At 43.5% G+C, this 16,473-nt stretch overlaps 1 protein-coding gene across 1 annotated transcript; it reads right to left on the bottom strand.

Annotated features, from left to right (window-relative positions):
* Positions 1 to 15,000: 15,000 nt before the first annotated feature.
* Positions 15,001 to 16,096, bottom strand: LOC147605234 (BURP domain-containing protein 12-like). The gene has a single exon (XM_086794089.1). The coding sequence runs from the start codon at positions 16,040 to 16,042 to the stop codon at positions 15,020 to 15,022; it is 1,023 nt and encodes a 340-aa protein (XP_086650215.1). The 5' UTR covers positions 16,043 to 16,096; the 3' UTR covers positions 15,001 to 15,019.
* Positions 16,097 to 16,473: the final 377 nt, after the last annotated feature.

Genomic DNA, 16,473 nt, shown 5'->3' with positions numbered 1-16,473 from the left:
GAAACTCCAGCAGAAGCAGCTCCCGGTGGAACCGATGGAGCCACTGCTAAAGGCACAGTTGTCGGAGGAACCGATTCCAGCCCAGCCACCTTGTGATCCACTTCCAGGAAAGATTGCGGTGGTCCATTCCAATCCAGTTCCTAAGGTAACTGAAACAGTACCCGGTTCTGGGGATCTATTTGATGTACTAATGCATGCGCCTATTCAAATTTCCTTGGATCAGCTGTTGAGCATGGTACCGGCTTTCCGAGAACAGCTGTTGGGGAAGCTGCAGGAGCCAGTTCCAGCAAAGATGCTGGAGGATCAAGCCCCGTTTGTGGGAGTTTCTCAAGCTGAGTCCGCAGATGTGGATTTTCAAGTCCCAGTGATTAAGGTGGCATTCCACGGGCACAAGTTTGAAGAGGTTTTACTGGATGGGGGTTCCGGAGTCAATATTCTACCGGAGACCGTTTACCTCCGTATGAAGTTGGGGGCGTTAGCACCAGCACCTTTTCAAGTAAGGATGGCAGATCAGAGGCGACTTCAACCTTTGGGGATTCTTAAGAATCAATCTATTAAGGTGGGTGGTCTGTCGTTTCTTGTGAATTTTGTGGTGCTCCGGATGCAGGATAGCGGGTCTGCTTATGCCATGTTGCTAGGCCGCCCCTGGTTTAAAATTGCCCGTGTCAAGCAGGATTGGGAGGATAATACTGTGGTGATCAGGCAGGGCAAGAAGACAACTCGCTTGTCCATGTTATCCAAAGTTCTCTTGCCGCAGGGGCAGAAGCCTTTATGTGCTCAGGGCATTCATTTGGCAAGTGATGTAGGTGAAGATGAGGAGGAGGCATATATGCAAGCAAATCCAACGGTTGTACCGGTCTTTGATGTAGATGTGGAAGCTATTGTCACCCGATATCAGAATACTGGCCAACCTGTATCGGCAGTTCCGCAGAGTGTCGAGGGGGTGGAACAGTCATCGGATGTTCCGACTGAAGACAGTGTGGTGCCCGAGCAGAAGATCCAGGTGGTTCCAGGCCAGATAATGGACGGCAATACTTTACAGCGGGCTGTGGAAGAAGCTTTAGCTGCCAAGGCTCAGCAGGTGCATACTGTAACCGAGCAGGAAGCCATTATAGCAGCTGAACAGCAATATGAACGGCGTTTGCAGAAGTCCATCAGGGTGGAGGAAGATGAATTACAGGACATGAATTTAGGTACTGCCTCCGATCCTAAGATGGTTCGAGTCAGTGTGCATGTTGAAGGTCAATTTAAGGAGGACTTGCAGAAACTGTTAGTGGAGTTTCGAGATGTATTTGCTTGGGAGTATTCTGATATGAAGGGCATTGATCCAGCTTTACATCAGCACCGCATCAATTTGAAGAGTGATGCTGTTCCTGTTATCCAACAGCGGTATCGCATGAATCCTAATTTCGCCAAGCAGGTCAAGGAGGAGCTGGATAAGCTATTACGGGTAGGGTTTATCAAGCAGGTCAATGAGGTGACTTGGCTGTCTCCCATTGTGGTCGTGCCAAAGAAGAATGGCAAGATCAGGGTGTGTGTGGACTACAGGAAGTTGAATGCTGCCACAATTACTGACCCGTTTCCGTTACCGTTCTGTGATACCCTCCTTGATGCTGTGGCTGGTCATGAGATGTATAGTTTTTTGGATGGTTTCTCAGGGTATAATCAGATAAGGATGGCACCGGAGGATGTGGATAAGACGGCCTTTATCACTGAGTGGGGAGCATTTGCTTACACGGTGATGAGCTTTGGATTAAAGAATGGCCCACCATCATTTTCATTTGTGGCTCAGAAGGCATTTGAGCCATATCTGTTGGATTTTATGCGAGCCTTTCTTGATGATTTTAGTGTCTTTGGTACAAAGGCTTTGCACTTACAGCACCTGAGGCTCTGTTTGGAGCGCTGTCGGATGTTCCGCATAGCTCTTAATCCCTTCAAATGTGCTATTGCAGTAAGGCGTGGGATTCTCTTGGGCCATGTGGTGTCCCAGGAAGGCATCTTGATTGATGCTAAGAAGATTGAGGCCATTCAGAAGGCTTCCGCACCACGTAATCTTAAGGAATTAAGCAGGTTTTTGGGGCAGGTTAAGTGGCATAGTAGGTTTTTGCGATATCTTTCAGATGTGTGTGCACCCCTTACTCATTTGACCAAGAAGGGAGTGGATTTTGTGTGGTCTCCAGTTCAAGAAAAGGCATTTCAAATTCTGAAGAAGATGTTGGTGGTGGCACCGATAGTGCTACCTCCTGATTGGGGGTTACCATTTCATGTTTTTGTAGATGCTTCGGACATTGCCGTAGGGGCTGTCCTCATGCAGGAGAAGATTAAGGGCTGGTTTCGCCCAGTGTACTATGCTAGCAAGATGTTGACAAGTACTGAAAGGAATTATGCCGTCACGGAGAGGGAAGCTTTGGGGATGGTGTATTCTCTTCACAAGTTCCGGCATTATCTGTTGAGCAATAAGCTGGTTTTCCATGTAGATCATCAGGCCTTATTGTATCTGGTCAAGAAACCACACTTGACGGGTAGGCTAGCTAGGTGGATGCTTCTACTCCAGGAGTTTGACTTTCTGATCATACATACCCCGGGAAAGGAGCATGCTGTAGCGGATTATTTGAGTAGGTTGGAGATTGGGGAAGTAGCTGAAGGGGTGGATGATCACTTACCTGATTCGGTTTTGTTTTCAGCTACTGTGGCGATATTGGATTCTTGGTATGATCAGATGTTGAGTTTCTTGACAGATGGCACCATGCCAGTGGAATTTTCCACTGATCAACGGAGAAAACTGGTACTCCGGAGTAAACCTTTTTTGGTGATTGCAGGTGCTCTGTACAAGAGGGGGATAGATCAGATTATCCGTCGCTGTGTCCCAGAATTTGAGCAATCAGCAGCTCTGCAAGAGGCTCATGGTGGCATTGCCGGTGGGCATTTTTCTGGAGACATTACAGGTAAGAAGATTCTTCAATCTGGGCTTTGGTGGCCTACCGTACTGAAGGATGCACACAATCATGCTAGGAGTTGCTTGGTTTGTCAACAGTTGGGGCAGCCCGGAGCTTCAGACCGCATGGCGGATAATCCGATTTTGCCCTTAGATCCTTTTCAGAAGTGGGGTTTGGATTTTGTTGGGCCAATCAAGCCTAAGTCCAAGCGGACAGGTTGTCGTTATATCTTGGTGGCTACTGATTACTGTACGAAGTGGGTGGAAGCTGTTGCTTTGAAAGATAATACCGCCAACAGTGTGGCTAGGTTTCTCTATCACCACATTATGACCAGGTTTGGGTGCCCAGTGGAATTGGTTAGTGATCGGGGTACTCATTTTCTCAATGCTGTCATTGCTGAGTTGACCAAGACTCATTTGATTATGCATAAGAGGTCTACTGCCTATCATCCTCAAGCCAATGGTCAAGCAGAGAGCTCCAACAAGATCTTGGTGAAGATTTTGAAGAAGATAGTAGCAGAGAATAGGGATGACTGGGATGTGAAGCTTGATTCTGCTCTATGGTCATTCCGTACAGCTTTTAAAGTCACTACAGGTCTGACACCCTTCAAGCTGGTGTATGGTTTGGAGGCGGTGGTTCCAATGGAATATGTAGTTCCTAGTTTGCGGGTGGCTATTGCTGATCGGTTATCACCGGAAGAATCTGTTCAGTTCTGACAGCAGATGCTGTATCAGCTCGAAGAGGATAGGATTGTTAGTGGGTATATCACAGAGGTGATTCAGCAAAGGCGGAAGGCTTGGGTAAGTAGACAGATCAAATTCAAAGTTTTTCAGGTGGGGGATTGGGTTTTGCTGTATAATTCGAAGCTTGGTCCTCATCCGGGTAAATTAAAGCTGAGGTACATAGGGCCGTACAAAATCATGGAGGATTGTGGTCAGGGTACTTTCCGACTTGCTGATATGTTTGGGACTCTGGTTGAGAAACCGATTAATGGTTTCCGATTGAAGAAGTTTGTAGGTCAGCCACCAGTGGTCGGAGTAACCGCCGAGGTCGGAGTTTTAGCAGATGGAGGAATATCCGCACTAGTGAGCAAATTAGGTGAAGGTGTAAGTGGGGATGTGTTAGAAAATTTGGGAATGTCCGCTAGTGTACAAGTGGAGGATATTGATGGGAAGTCGGGCATGTGTGGTAGATTTGGCCGACTGGGTGACGTTGTGTTTTATATCACCACGTGTGGGGGTTTTTTCATGCACATTTCAATTTTGGCATGCTTGGAGGAGACTTTTTGCATGAATAACGCAGAGCGCTTAGCAAAGCTGAATTCCCTGCGTCAAGCGCTGGCTGAGATGGGGCGTTCGATGCCGCTTAAGGTGGTTCCTGTGGAGCGCTCTTCTCCCCGGCGACTGCGTCAACAACCCGCCGCCAGTAAGGAGCTTTCTGTTCGTGCGTCTGTGGAGGCTGATGAAGATTTCGAGCCTGAGGATGCGCTGTCTGCAGAGGTAGGGGGGTTGGAGGCTAATACTTTGCAGGCTTTAATGGATCCTTTCTTGGATTTTTCTGTTCATCTGGATCTGTCAGCGGAGGCGACTACTCAGTGGTTGCAGACCATTGGATTATGGGAGTTTGCATCTTTGCCGTGGGACAGATGGCGGGAGAATGTTTATGCCAAAACGCAGTTGGAGGTGATTCGTAAGAGGAATGGTTACCTCTCTGCGACTGTGGGTTTGACACCTCAATTGATAGCAGAAGTGTTTCATCTCCATTATGAAGAAACTGTGGCTGTGGCAAAGTGTTCGGATGTGGCCATGAGGAAAGAATTTGGGCTTCCACAGGGGTCTCGAGCCTATTACATGGTGAAGAATGTCGCTGAACCCCGTCGTCAGCATTTTCGATGGTACCTTGAGCGAATTTGTCAGGTAATCAAATTGGAATACATGTCAAAAGATAATTTTGCACCTTTGATGTATGCTGAGAAAGGGGGAAAAGTTAGTTGGGCTTCTTTGGTGCACACTAGAATTCTGCAGGAGGTGGAAATCACTGATAAGAGGAAGTCTCAAGTCACTTCTCGGCTGTCGGCGTTCTTAGCAGCTTTGTTTGAGAAGGTTCCTATGATTTCTGCCAGCAAATTGACTCTTTTGCCGACTCAACCAGTGCATGGTGGTCTTGAAGAACCGGGTCCGGATGATGTTGTCCCGGAAGGAGCAGTGGATTCTCCATTAGGATTTGAGCATCAGCCTGACAAGATGAATGTGTTTAAGGATTTGATGGAAGCAGGCTATACTCGCTCCGAAGCCAAGGAGGTGTTGGTCTCACCAGATGTTCCGAAAGGGTTAGATTTGTTGCATCAGGCCACAGAGTCTGTGGGTACTGATCCATCCTTAGTTTCAGTGGGTAAGACATTCACTTTTAGCAAGAAAAGAAAATTGGATGTGGATTCATCTGCGATCCAAGATGTGGTAAAGACGATGGATTTTACACCTGTTAAGTCAAATCAGTGGGATTTTGTTATAGTCATAGCCAAGGAAGCAGAACAGAGTGTTCAGAGTGGAGAGTTGCAGGATGTGCTCTGGTCTTTGAATAAGGTCCAAGAGTATGTTCGGAAGCAGGAGAGTAGTATTGCAGATTGGAAACAGCAGGTTCGGGTTATCCAGGAGCAGTCGAGATCGGAAGCTACTTATCAGCTTAAAGTCAAGCATCAAGAGGAGGAGTTAGTGAAAACTAAGATGTTGTTAGTTCAGGCTCAGGAGGCAGTGGTTAAAGAGAAAGACCAGGTAGCAGAGTGTCAGAGAAATTTGGTGAAGACAAAGATGTCGTTGGGATTGTTTCAAGAATGGACAAATCAATTGCAGGAGAAGATGCATAAAGAGTTGGAAGTGTTGTCTGAGCAAAATGTGGGTTTGCAGGTGGAGAATCAGATGTTAGCTCAACGTATTCAACCATTGTTGGATATTGAAAGACAGATGCTATCTCAGAGTAATGAAGATGTAGAGGGAGTGTTAGTTTCAGAGTCTGATTTAGCAGTGATTCGGAGGAGTTTAACTGAGGTGGGAGTCAAACTGTGGCAAGGTATCCGAGATCGGATTGAAGCCTGGGTGATGAAGCCATTTAATACATTAAGTGGAGCTTTCATTTCTGAATCTGAGCAGATATTGTTGGATCAAGTAGCAGGTTTACAGTCGGAAAAGGATGCTTTGATGTTGAAATTGTTGGAGTTTGAGAAGCAAGTTCAAGCCATGTGTTTTATGGAGTTGCCTAATGAGGGACAGTTGGATACAGAGCAGGTTACTGTGGGGGATCATGAACAAACTGTGGAGATTATGTCGGAGGTTGACAAGGAAGCAGTTGGCTAGGCTGAAGTCATTCAGATGGTGTCACAGGATATAATGCCTGCAGATCAGATTACTGTTCCAGTCGTCAATTTGGAGCCGGTGGAAGATTCAAAGATTAAAGATGATCCGCCGAAGCTGATGGAGCCGGTGGTGTTACCTTAGTAATTTATGCTTTTCTAGTGTTTTAGGATTTCTAGTTTCGTAGGATTTTGTTTTCAGTTTGTAGTTGTGTTTTCTTTTTGAAGCAATGTAAAGACAATGGATGGTTTGATCAGGGATTTGTGGGTCCGAGTCGGGTTTTCCTTAAAACCCAACCACCGGGCTGTGCCATGTGTTAGGGGTTAACTTTACCTAAGTTGGAATATCCGAATTCTATGTATGTGAATGATCCTTTTGGGTAGTTGCTTAGGGATTCGTGAGAAAGGAGAGATATGAAGAGATATAGTTAGTTGATCATGGGAAGGTGCATAACGGATATTCAGTATTGTAGAAGATGAGGAAGCGGAAATGTAATCCCTTACATGATTATGATATCAATGAATTCTGATCATCTGTTCAGGGTTATTGTGTGTAGCGGATTTTCTGCATGATGTTTTGTATTCCGTTTTACTGTCATGATTTTCTGCTAAAGGGAATGACTTTTCAGGCATTTAGTGCCCAGATACAGGGGATCTAGTGGTGCTGCTGGCTTGAGTTGCACTGGGGTCTCGAGTGCTTCTGAGTCTGAGCCGACATCTGTACATGCACCTTGAATCAATCTATGAGGAGTTTGTTAGTGTAGGAGAAATCTTGGGAGGTGTTAATAGTCAGGTTATGGCATGGAGGTGCATGGGTAGAGTGAGTTTGTGAATCTGCAGGTCATGAAAAAGTAGATGTGAAAAAGTCTCGCCGAAAAGGTAGACGTGAAAAAGTTAGTCTCGTGAAAAGTCAAACGTGACAAGACATGAAAAAGCAGATGTGAAAAAGTTAGTCATGTGAAAAGTTTGGCTATGAAAAGGTAGACGTGAAAAGTCTAATCATGAAAACACAGACGTGAAAAGTCTTGTCGTGAAAACACAGACGTGAAAAGTCGACTTGTGAAAAGGCAGACGTGAAAAGTCTTATCATGAAAACATAAACGTGAAAAGTCTAGTTTCCATAAAACCGTAGGTTCTGTGAAACACGAACCTTGAGTGTTCGTGAAACTGCAAGATGTCGTGTGAATCGTTGATTATGATTTTTTTTGTTTATGAGGATTTTTTTATTTTTTAAATTTTATTTTGAAAGATGCACATGTGAAGATGCTACGAAGTCATTGGCAATTGCGGTTGTGCAATGCTACATTGATATGGGTGATGGATGATGGGTGAGTTGTGGAACACCTTGATTAAGAGGGGGTGTTGAGAGATGTAATCATGGTGTTGTGTGTATGTGGGAAAGCACCCTAGAGGTGCAAGATATTGTGGCAAGGTAAGAATGCCACATGTAATATTGTATGGTGTGTGAGTGTTGACCAAAAGAGTGGAAAAGGGAGTGCCACATGGAGGATGATGTGTAAAGTGGGATAAGGCTAGAAAGCCTATATCATTGTATAGCTCATTTGTGATATACAATAGAATTGAGTGTTGAGTGTGCAATCTCTCTCTCTCTTATGGAGTTCTTAGTGTGGTATAATCCACCTTAATTATGTTGCTTAATCTATTTCTATCGCCATGATCAATCCCATTTTTGGATTGTTAACATGGTATCAGAGCTTGGGTGGGCTCTTGGTCATGGTGAGCTCTTGGTCATGGTGAATACTTATGTATAGTTTCTTGGTTATGAGTTCTTTGATTAAGCATTATTTTCAGTTTATTATGGAAAAAATTAAGCACACTCATATTATCATTTGGATTTGCATTTGTGAGGATTTGAGAGAGATTTGGAGCTGCCATTCTCAAGTTTGAGAGGAGATTTGCAACAAGACAGTTGCATAGAAGCTGCCCAAGAGAGTTGCAAATGGGAGTTTTACAACATGGAGAGTCTTCTCATCATCATGGAAGCTGAAAATGGAGATTTTAGTATTATGAAGGCTATGGAGTCCTCATCATCGTCAAGGAGAAGTTGCCAAGAGAAGATATGCTGCTGATTATGCCTTAAGAAGGTTGGTTTTGTGAAGTTTTGCCTCAAAGTTTTGGTTTTGAGCATGGAAAAATGCTCAATGTTGCTGGCTGTTGGGATATGTGGATCCCATGGCTCTTGCATTTGGGCAAAGAGCATGTTTTAAGGTGCATGTTTTGCTTGGTTGAAGCAAGCAAGGTTTGAGACTCAAGATGGAGGCCATGTGTGTGCATCAAGAGTGGGATGCACTCATTTGTGGTGGAGACAATGGTGGATTCTTCACAAAACCACAGCCTGGAATGCCTACAAATCCGAGGTTAAAGCAAAGTTGGTCTAGGTAAGATGGCGCAAATACTCCCAAGAAGTATTGACAGAGAATTATGTGTAGAGTACATCAAGACCTATGACAAGGGGAACAAAAGAGGAACCATCACTAAAGCAGATGGCACTACCGAGCAACTCCTAATCACAAAAGATCTCATATACGGGATGCCATACAAATTCCACCTACAATCAAGGTCCACGCACACTCCATTGACAAGATGCCAGGATGCCATGCTCAAGAAACGTTTGTACAACTCGAATGGGGGCCGAGTATGAAAATATCCAAGATGAGGCTACGGAGAAAGCTTGCAGGGCCATGTCCTTGATGATGAAAGTAAAGCCCATAGACAGATACAACAGGGTCAGTCTAAACACAATTGCAAAAGCACATGAGGAGAAAGAAGACAATTGGGCACACTATATCCATAAGGAGATGGAGAATTACTTAAAATCCCACCAATCAAAAATCTGTAACCCCTATACCTCCTCACACATGTTCTAAATCACGTAGCAAAGAGGCCTCTCAAGGAGCCCGAGCAACTAGAGGAGCACATGCAGTTGGCACTGCTACCAGAGACCAACCCACTAATAGCTGAAGATATGCAACAAAGAGCTCGAAACACCATCCACTAAAGCCTCTGCACAAGCATGACGATAGCTGATGTGCACCATGATCGCCACCTACCTAACAATGGTATAAGTCATGAGATTAAATTCATAAAAATAATAACATACATAAGAATCTTACACTATCTTGCATGGAAATCGTAAAAACCAATGTTTATATTTTAGTACTTGCTCTAAGATATAATACTCTGATTGACTGGGGTAAGAAAGCGTAGTTCTTTGCGAAGTCTACCATTGCGAAGTCTACCATAAAGATGAGACCACACCAATTGGGAATTATGCCAAGCATGCTCAAAACTATTGGTCCTTTCACTTGTTGGCACTATGTGTATGATGTATGTAAGGGTATATGGCCTCCCTAAATGTAGTAATAAAGGTGGGATATGGTGAGGTGTGGGGTGTGAGTTGCAATCTATGCGACTGGGTCATGCTCTAGCTCGTGTAAATGTGGTAATCATAACGTTGACATGGCACCACCTTGTGATACTGTGAATCCCCCTGTGACAATGTGAAATAGTACAAGAGCACCATAGGTGGCACATGTCCCCTTCACGCATGCTAATGGGGAAGAAGCGTCCTCCACTCAAACACATAATAGTGAGTGTATGAAATCCCGAGGGCTAGAAGGGACTACCCCATCATGCCCAGACAAGCCACAAAACACAGCATACAATAGCTGAAACTACAACAACATGTGTCTTGCTCTCGCATGTAGTGCACAAACGAAGGCTTGCATGCCTCAAAAGAGTGTTGGCTAATGACAATATCAAGGTGTGCCTCTTGTAAGATTCCTTCCCAGCCTCTGAAGATGTCCAGCATCTTCCCCTGTAATCAAATCCCTCTTTCAGAAATATAAAAGATCTTATTTCTACCTGTTTTGGCCTAGAGAGAGAAAATATTCTAGAGAGAGGTTATTCAGATTTTGAATATTTTTGTATGGAAAAATATCTCTTATTATTAAAATAAGTTCCCCCAAAACAAAAGTTCAAAAAGATTTTCAGAAGGTGCATTAGAAATCAAGTATAGCCTTATCCTAGGAGTCCAGATTTTTTGAAAATTTTAAATTAAGGGTTTGAGGGGCCAATTAGATTCATCCAAATGTGTGGAGAAGATAAATAGAAGAAATAAAGAAAATCCCCCTACAAATGAGTAAATACTCACATAAGATGAAGAGTGGAGGAAATACAAAAAAATTAGATTTTTGACACTTCACAATGGGGATTCTCCCCTCATGAAGGAGGCGTCTATTTCACATGTATGATGGAGTTTTAAATTATAAAAAATTGAGGTATTTCATCTCTCCTCTCTCCTAATTCAAGTCTAGTTCCAAAAAGTAAGCTAAACTGATCTAAAAATGGTTAAAAATTGACCAAACTGATCTGGAAAATTCTAGAATCAGTTTGCTTGGTTAGGAGCTCACTTTTTCCTATAAATAGAAGCCTCTACCTTTGTTGAAGCTTAATAGTGTTTTATGCACTGTTACTCTACTCAACCCAAGAGCGAAGAACTGTGAATTTCTTAATAATTCACAGTTTTTGACCATTCCCTCTTCTAAAGATTTGGTGGCCACTCTTGTTGCAAACAAGAGTAGATCCCTCAAACCATCAAGCCAAAGAATAGCTCCCAGAATTCATGTAAGTTAGAAATCTTATATTTTTCTTTATTCTTTTAACGGTTTTCTAATTTTTGTATTGTTTGAAATGATAATCTGATGCTATGTCTTGCTGGAAAGGCTTTCCCCCTCTCTCATTCTTAAAATCAGCCCTTCTTTAGCCTAGTTAAGTGATCTAATAGTTGGAATTAAACTTTTCATATTGTTTCTTTTTTAAAAGTGAAAATTGATTAGTTTAGAGTTCTTAAACCATTTGCGAACAGTTTTTAAGTAATTTTAAGATAGGAAAAATTGAAAAATGGTCAGCCATACAAGGAGGTTATGGCAAACTTTTCTAAAATTTTATGAAATAAATAAAAGAATATTTTTTATTATAAAACTGTTACTTTCATCATTATGGATTTTTATGCATAAATAGATGCATAAAAGAATATTTTTTTAATTATAAAAGTATTACTTTCATCAATATTGATTTTTATGCATAAATAGATGCATAAAAGAATATTTTTATTATAAAAGTGTTACTTTCATCATTATTGATTTTTATGCATAAAAAGATGCATAAAAGAATATTTTTATTATAAAAGTGTTACTTTCATCATTATTGATTTTTATGCATAAAAGATTTTTTTTTATAAAAGTGTTACTTTCATCATTATTGATTTTTATGCATAAATAGATGCATAGAAGAATATTTTTATTATAAAAGTGTTACTTTCATCAAAATGGATTTTTATGCATGAATAGATGCATACAGAATTTTTATATCAAAATAAGAGTTCTCTTTAATCATTGTTTAAATCCCATGGAATTAAGTAAATACTCTGTGAAAGAAAATTTTACTGTTTCATATTCTCTAGGATAGTAATGAGAAAATTTAGAAAAAGTATCGAAGTCAAAATTTTAGATAAATGACTAATTTATTCCTCATAGAAATGCGTGTTTAGTTTTGAATCCAGTAAAGTAGTAATTGAATTATTACCTTCGAGAAAGATAGATCAGGGAGAACCTTTCCAGACTCAAACCCTGAATCAGACTATGACCAAGACATAACTCCTTCGTCAGTTTCAAGAATAGACGATGTGACCGGTTCAGTAATCTATACTCAAATCACCCACCGAATCTGAAACTAAGTTGAGACCTTTGATTTTGATTTGAGGATCAAGAATTCAGAATTCGAGGAATTCTGCTTGGGAATCGAGACCTGTGATCTAGAAGTCTTGGGATACGGAATTAAGATATACTCATTGTATTCAAAAGAAAATCAAAACTGAAAACTTGCATAGAAACCCTGTTTTCTTAAAGGACTGTCTTATGCCAGAATGCTGCCAGAATGCTGGAGGGAGCATTTGGTATATGTGTGTTCTAAGGGAAGTTCGGTTGCAACAGCTGGCGGGGAGTGTTCAAAGGACGGCTCACGTATTAAAAACCTGCCCAGGTCTTGACCAGCCTGGGTATAGTGTAAAATGGTGTGCTTTCGGTACGATGGGCGAGGGCCGATGAAGAGGTCTCTAAGTGAAGTGCTCGGACACCTAAGGAGGATCTTGGAGGGTTCTGACCAAGAGATGCACGGGCTCGGGGTGCCGAGGACACCCATGCGTATGTTGTAAAAGATATATATGTATGATGACGAGAAACTTATTATAATCTGTTACTGGATCTCGTTGCTGACCTGCTGGTCTCAAAACGGAGAGTCCATAGTGATACTGTTTTGTGAGAAACAAGGATTGAATGGAAATTTTGAGTTGTGACATTCGTACCCAGTAATTTTTTGTCAATGGATTGTTTTATAGATTAAAGTTTAAAGAGGAGTGTGTGAGTATCTATATTCTAAAGCAAAAGTTAAGAAAGGCTTTCAATTATGGGTGGGTGAGTACTTGTCTGGTTCTACTATTCGAGTGGTTGGTAACCCATGGGTAGGCTGGAATCAGTAGAGTTTTAATAATAAAATTGATTAATAAGATTACGCTTAGAACTCGAATAGTTAAATATTAAAACGGCTACTTTATTCGAATTTGAATTTTGGGGGAAAAATGGAATTTAAAATCTAGCGGACAAAACCATATCATGTAGCATATCTATGGAAAGCTCTTGATGTGTAGATCACGGATCTATAATCTCCGCTCAAATCGGAGCTTGTATGTAGAAGTTATGGAGGTCCGAGAATTGTAAAATTGCCTCCCTCCCTCTTTGGGGGAAAAAGTGCACCCTTTGACCACTCTTACACCTCTCTTACAAACCCAACATTTCAGTCCACATGGCAACCCCCCATTTGGCTATTCCTTAATCACCTTGATTAGGCTTGGGCAAATTAAAGGGCCCAAGAAGATCCCATTCACTTCCTATTGATCTAGTTTTAGCTTAAAAGGGAGGAAGAGATGATTGTCGCACTAGCATCACAAATCACTCACCAGCAACATCAACCTAAAACGAAGCTGCTGTGCTTTAGGGTTTAGGCTTTATATTTAAGGGGAAGGGTTTAGGATTTATATTTAAGGGGAACGAACGTCTATCTAGTTTTAGCTTAAAAGGGAGGAAGAGATGATTGTCGCACTAGCATCACAAATCACTCACCAGCAACATCAGCCTAAAACAAAGTTGCTATGCTTGGCAAAAAAGGTTTGTGCCGGTCGTGTCTGCACAGATTTACGAGTGTGGATATATATCATGTGAGTTTTATAGAATGACATTTTTAATATCAAATCTCTTCAATATTTTATTCACATAAAGTTTTTCTTTAAACAAATTTGAAAAAAATTGGCAGATTTGTAAAGCAAAAGGGTACATTTTACTCCTCAAGGGGGTGCACCAATCAGGCAATGAAGGAGGCTTGCATTTTTGAATATATATCATGCGAGTTCTGAGTTCTGTAGAATGACATTTTTAATATCAAATCTCTTCAATATTTATTCATATAAAGGTTTTTTTTTTCAAGTTTGAAAACAATTTGTAGATTAGGGTACATTTTACTCCCCAAGGGGGTGCATCACCGAGGCAATGATGGAGGCTTGTATTATGGTGGGCTACCAGATTTCCTGAGAACAGTCTAGCTTTCTGTTGGAGGAGGAGAGATCATCATTGCTTTGTGATCTCTTAAATAAAGTGAAGTGTGAAAAATAGAGAATTGAAGTGTGAAATTTTTGATGTAAATGACTTAATGGTATATTTGGATTTCTAGCTAATATATATATTTACTCAGTTGTTCCAAAAAGAAGGTATATTTTACTTATGAAAATTTTGTAGGATCCACGCTCTCACTTCTCTCTCTATCAAGCATGACATATAATAGTCCATGAGGTTCGATTATCTGAAAACGTTTATTTAGTATTAATATAATGTATATAAGGACACATTGATTAACAACTTTACTTTCATAAAGTAAACATAACTTCCGTCCCTTACGGCGGTAGGGTGGAAGGGTATTAGATGTGAGGTGGTATTTCTATCCGAAGGGACTTGGTGCCTTGAGGGTATGCTAGCCCACCCCGAATAGTTTGCTTCTATATGTGGAGGAGGTGTAAGGAGAGGCAAAGCACGGACCCATGGTAGGCACCTTAGGAACGCACTCACGCACCGGGTAGGCACGTTAGGCCTTCCCGGGTGCGGGAGAGATTCCGTGGGTGCCAAGTGCCCTGGGGGTTGTCTTCCCCGCCTTGACGGTGATCTGGCCGAACGTGGAGCTGGGACCAAAAACGGTGGAAAACCGGTGGACCGACGGACCGGCGAGCGCATCTCGCGCATGGGCACGAACGCAAGTGATCGGTGAGACCTGTAAGGAAAACGCGCTCGACGGGCCGATGGTCGGCCATTTTTCCACCGTTTTCGGTCCCGACTCCACGTTCGGCCCGATCACCGTCAAGGCGGGAAGGGCAACCCCCGGGCACTCGGCACCCACGGAACTTCTCCCGCACCCGGGAAGGCCTAATGTGCCTACTCGGTGCGTGAGTGCGTTCCTAAAGTGCCTACCATGGGTCCATGCATTGCCTCTCCTTGCACCTCCTCCCCATATAGAGACAAACTATTCACGGCGGGCTAGCATACCCTCAAGGCACCAAGTCCCTTCGGATAGAAATCCCACCTCACATTAGAGAGGAGCTGAGCTGAGCTGAGCTCTAGTTCTTAGTGGGGACAAAGATGAGACCGTTCTCATGGGTCCAGTGGCAGGCTTCTGTGCGCCCTGGGGTGGAGTGCAGGTCCACAAAGGCCACGTGGAGGGGACTCCAATCACTGGTTTCCATGTGGCAGATGGCGACCACGTGGATGAGCTCATTATCGGCTGCTTGCGTGGACTGGAGAGTGGCGCTGTAGATGCGAGTATTGGGGACATGGTGGCAGAAATGCACCGCGAACGGGTATGTCTGGGCGTGGCACGACAGGTAGGGCTGTGCCGCCTCCGCTTGCAGCTCCACCTTCAGAAGCTTGGCCGGCACGGAGGCGGAGCTGCCGCTAGAGACCGGTAGAAGTCGCAGTGAGCTACCGTGCGACTTGTCGAGAACCTTGGCTTTAAGCTGGTCTGCGAGATCCTCCAAGGAGAGCGCACAGAAGGCTTCTTCTCCAGGAAGAAGCTCTTGTGCATGCGTGTTGCACAGCTGCGACGTATACATGCTCTCTTTTCCAAGCAAAGAGGAAGAAGGGATATTGAAAGCCGCCTGCAGGAGATGGGTGTTTAGAGGCTGGAACAGCTCCGCTAGCTGCCGAGGCAGAAGGGAGGTGGTGGGCGCTCTATCCTTTTGGTCTCTTAGCACCAGATGGGCGCCCTGTACAAGATCACTTTCTCTGAAGAAGTTACCTTGGCTCTGCATCAATTTCTGCTGCCCATGGGCGTCGGTCTCATACACAGGATAGCGGAAGCCTGATTGGACATTGCACCTTGGGAGGACGTGTCGAAATTCTGCGAACTGCTGGACATTGCAGTAGAGGCGGGCGGCCATGCAAATGCCCGGCTGCACTACTCGGCCTGATGAAATCATGTCCTTGTAGTGGGTGATCAACGCTGTGGAGGAGTCCAAGGGCGATACTATCTTGCGCAGCTGCGCAGGTAGAGGAACATTAGGTAAGATCTTCTCCCAATAGTCTACTGCAGATGCAGAGGGAAGATCATGAGCCCCCTGGCTCTCCTCCATCTTCAATATCATGATCAGCAGAACTGCAGCAAGCAGAATGCGAGTATTATATGATGCTACTACAAGCGCTGGATGCAGGTGAGAAGCTGGTGAACGACGGCCTCAATCTTATAGCTCGGACTCCGGAGAAGCACATGGTCTTTATCGTGTAGCCAGGGGGTGGTGGGACTCGAGTTCCACTCCCACTCGAGTTACTGGGATAAGCCTAGTAAAAAGTAACCTCACCAGGGGGTAGTGGGGATTAATTGTACTCCTCTATGTCTGCTGTCCAGCCCCAGAGATGAGCCAAAAGCAGTCGCGTGCATCAGAAGAGAGAGAAAGGAGTCGCCTCTTGTCTGTAGCACCTATTGGATCAATTTTAGGCGACACTCGAGTTACTGGGATAAGCCCCGTAAAAGTGGTCCGCGTCGACTGACGAGTTCCACTAGGGGGTAGTGGGGATT

This window comes from Cibotium barometz, chromosome 60 (assembly GCF_041138505.1).
Source record: "Cibotium barometz isolate CiBa-2024 chromosome 60, ASM4113850v1, whole genome shotgun sequence".
NCBI lineage: Eukaryota > Viridiplantae > Streptophyta > Polypodiopsida > Cyatheales > Cibotiaceae > Cibotium > Cibotium barometz.
The sequence above is the reverse complement of the archived record's forward strand: the minus strand, read 5'-3'. Positions and strand labels throughout refer to the sequence as shown.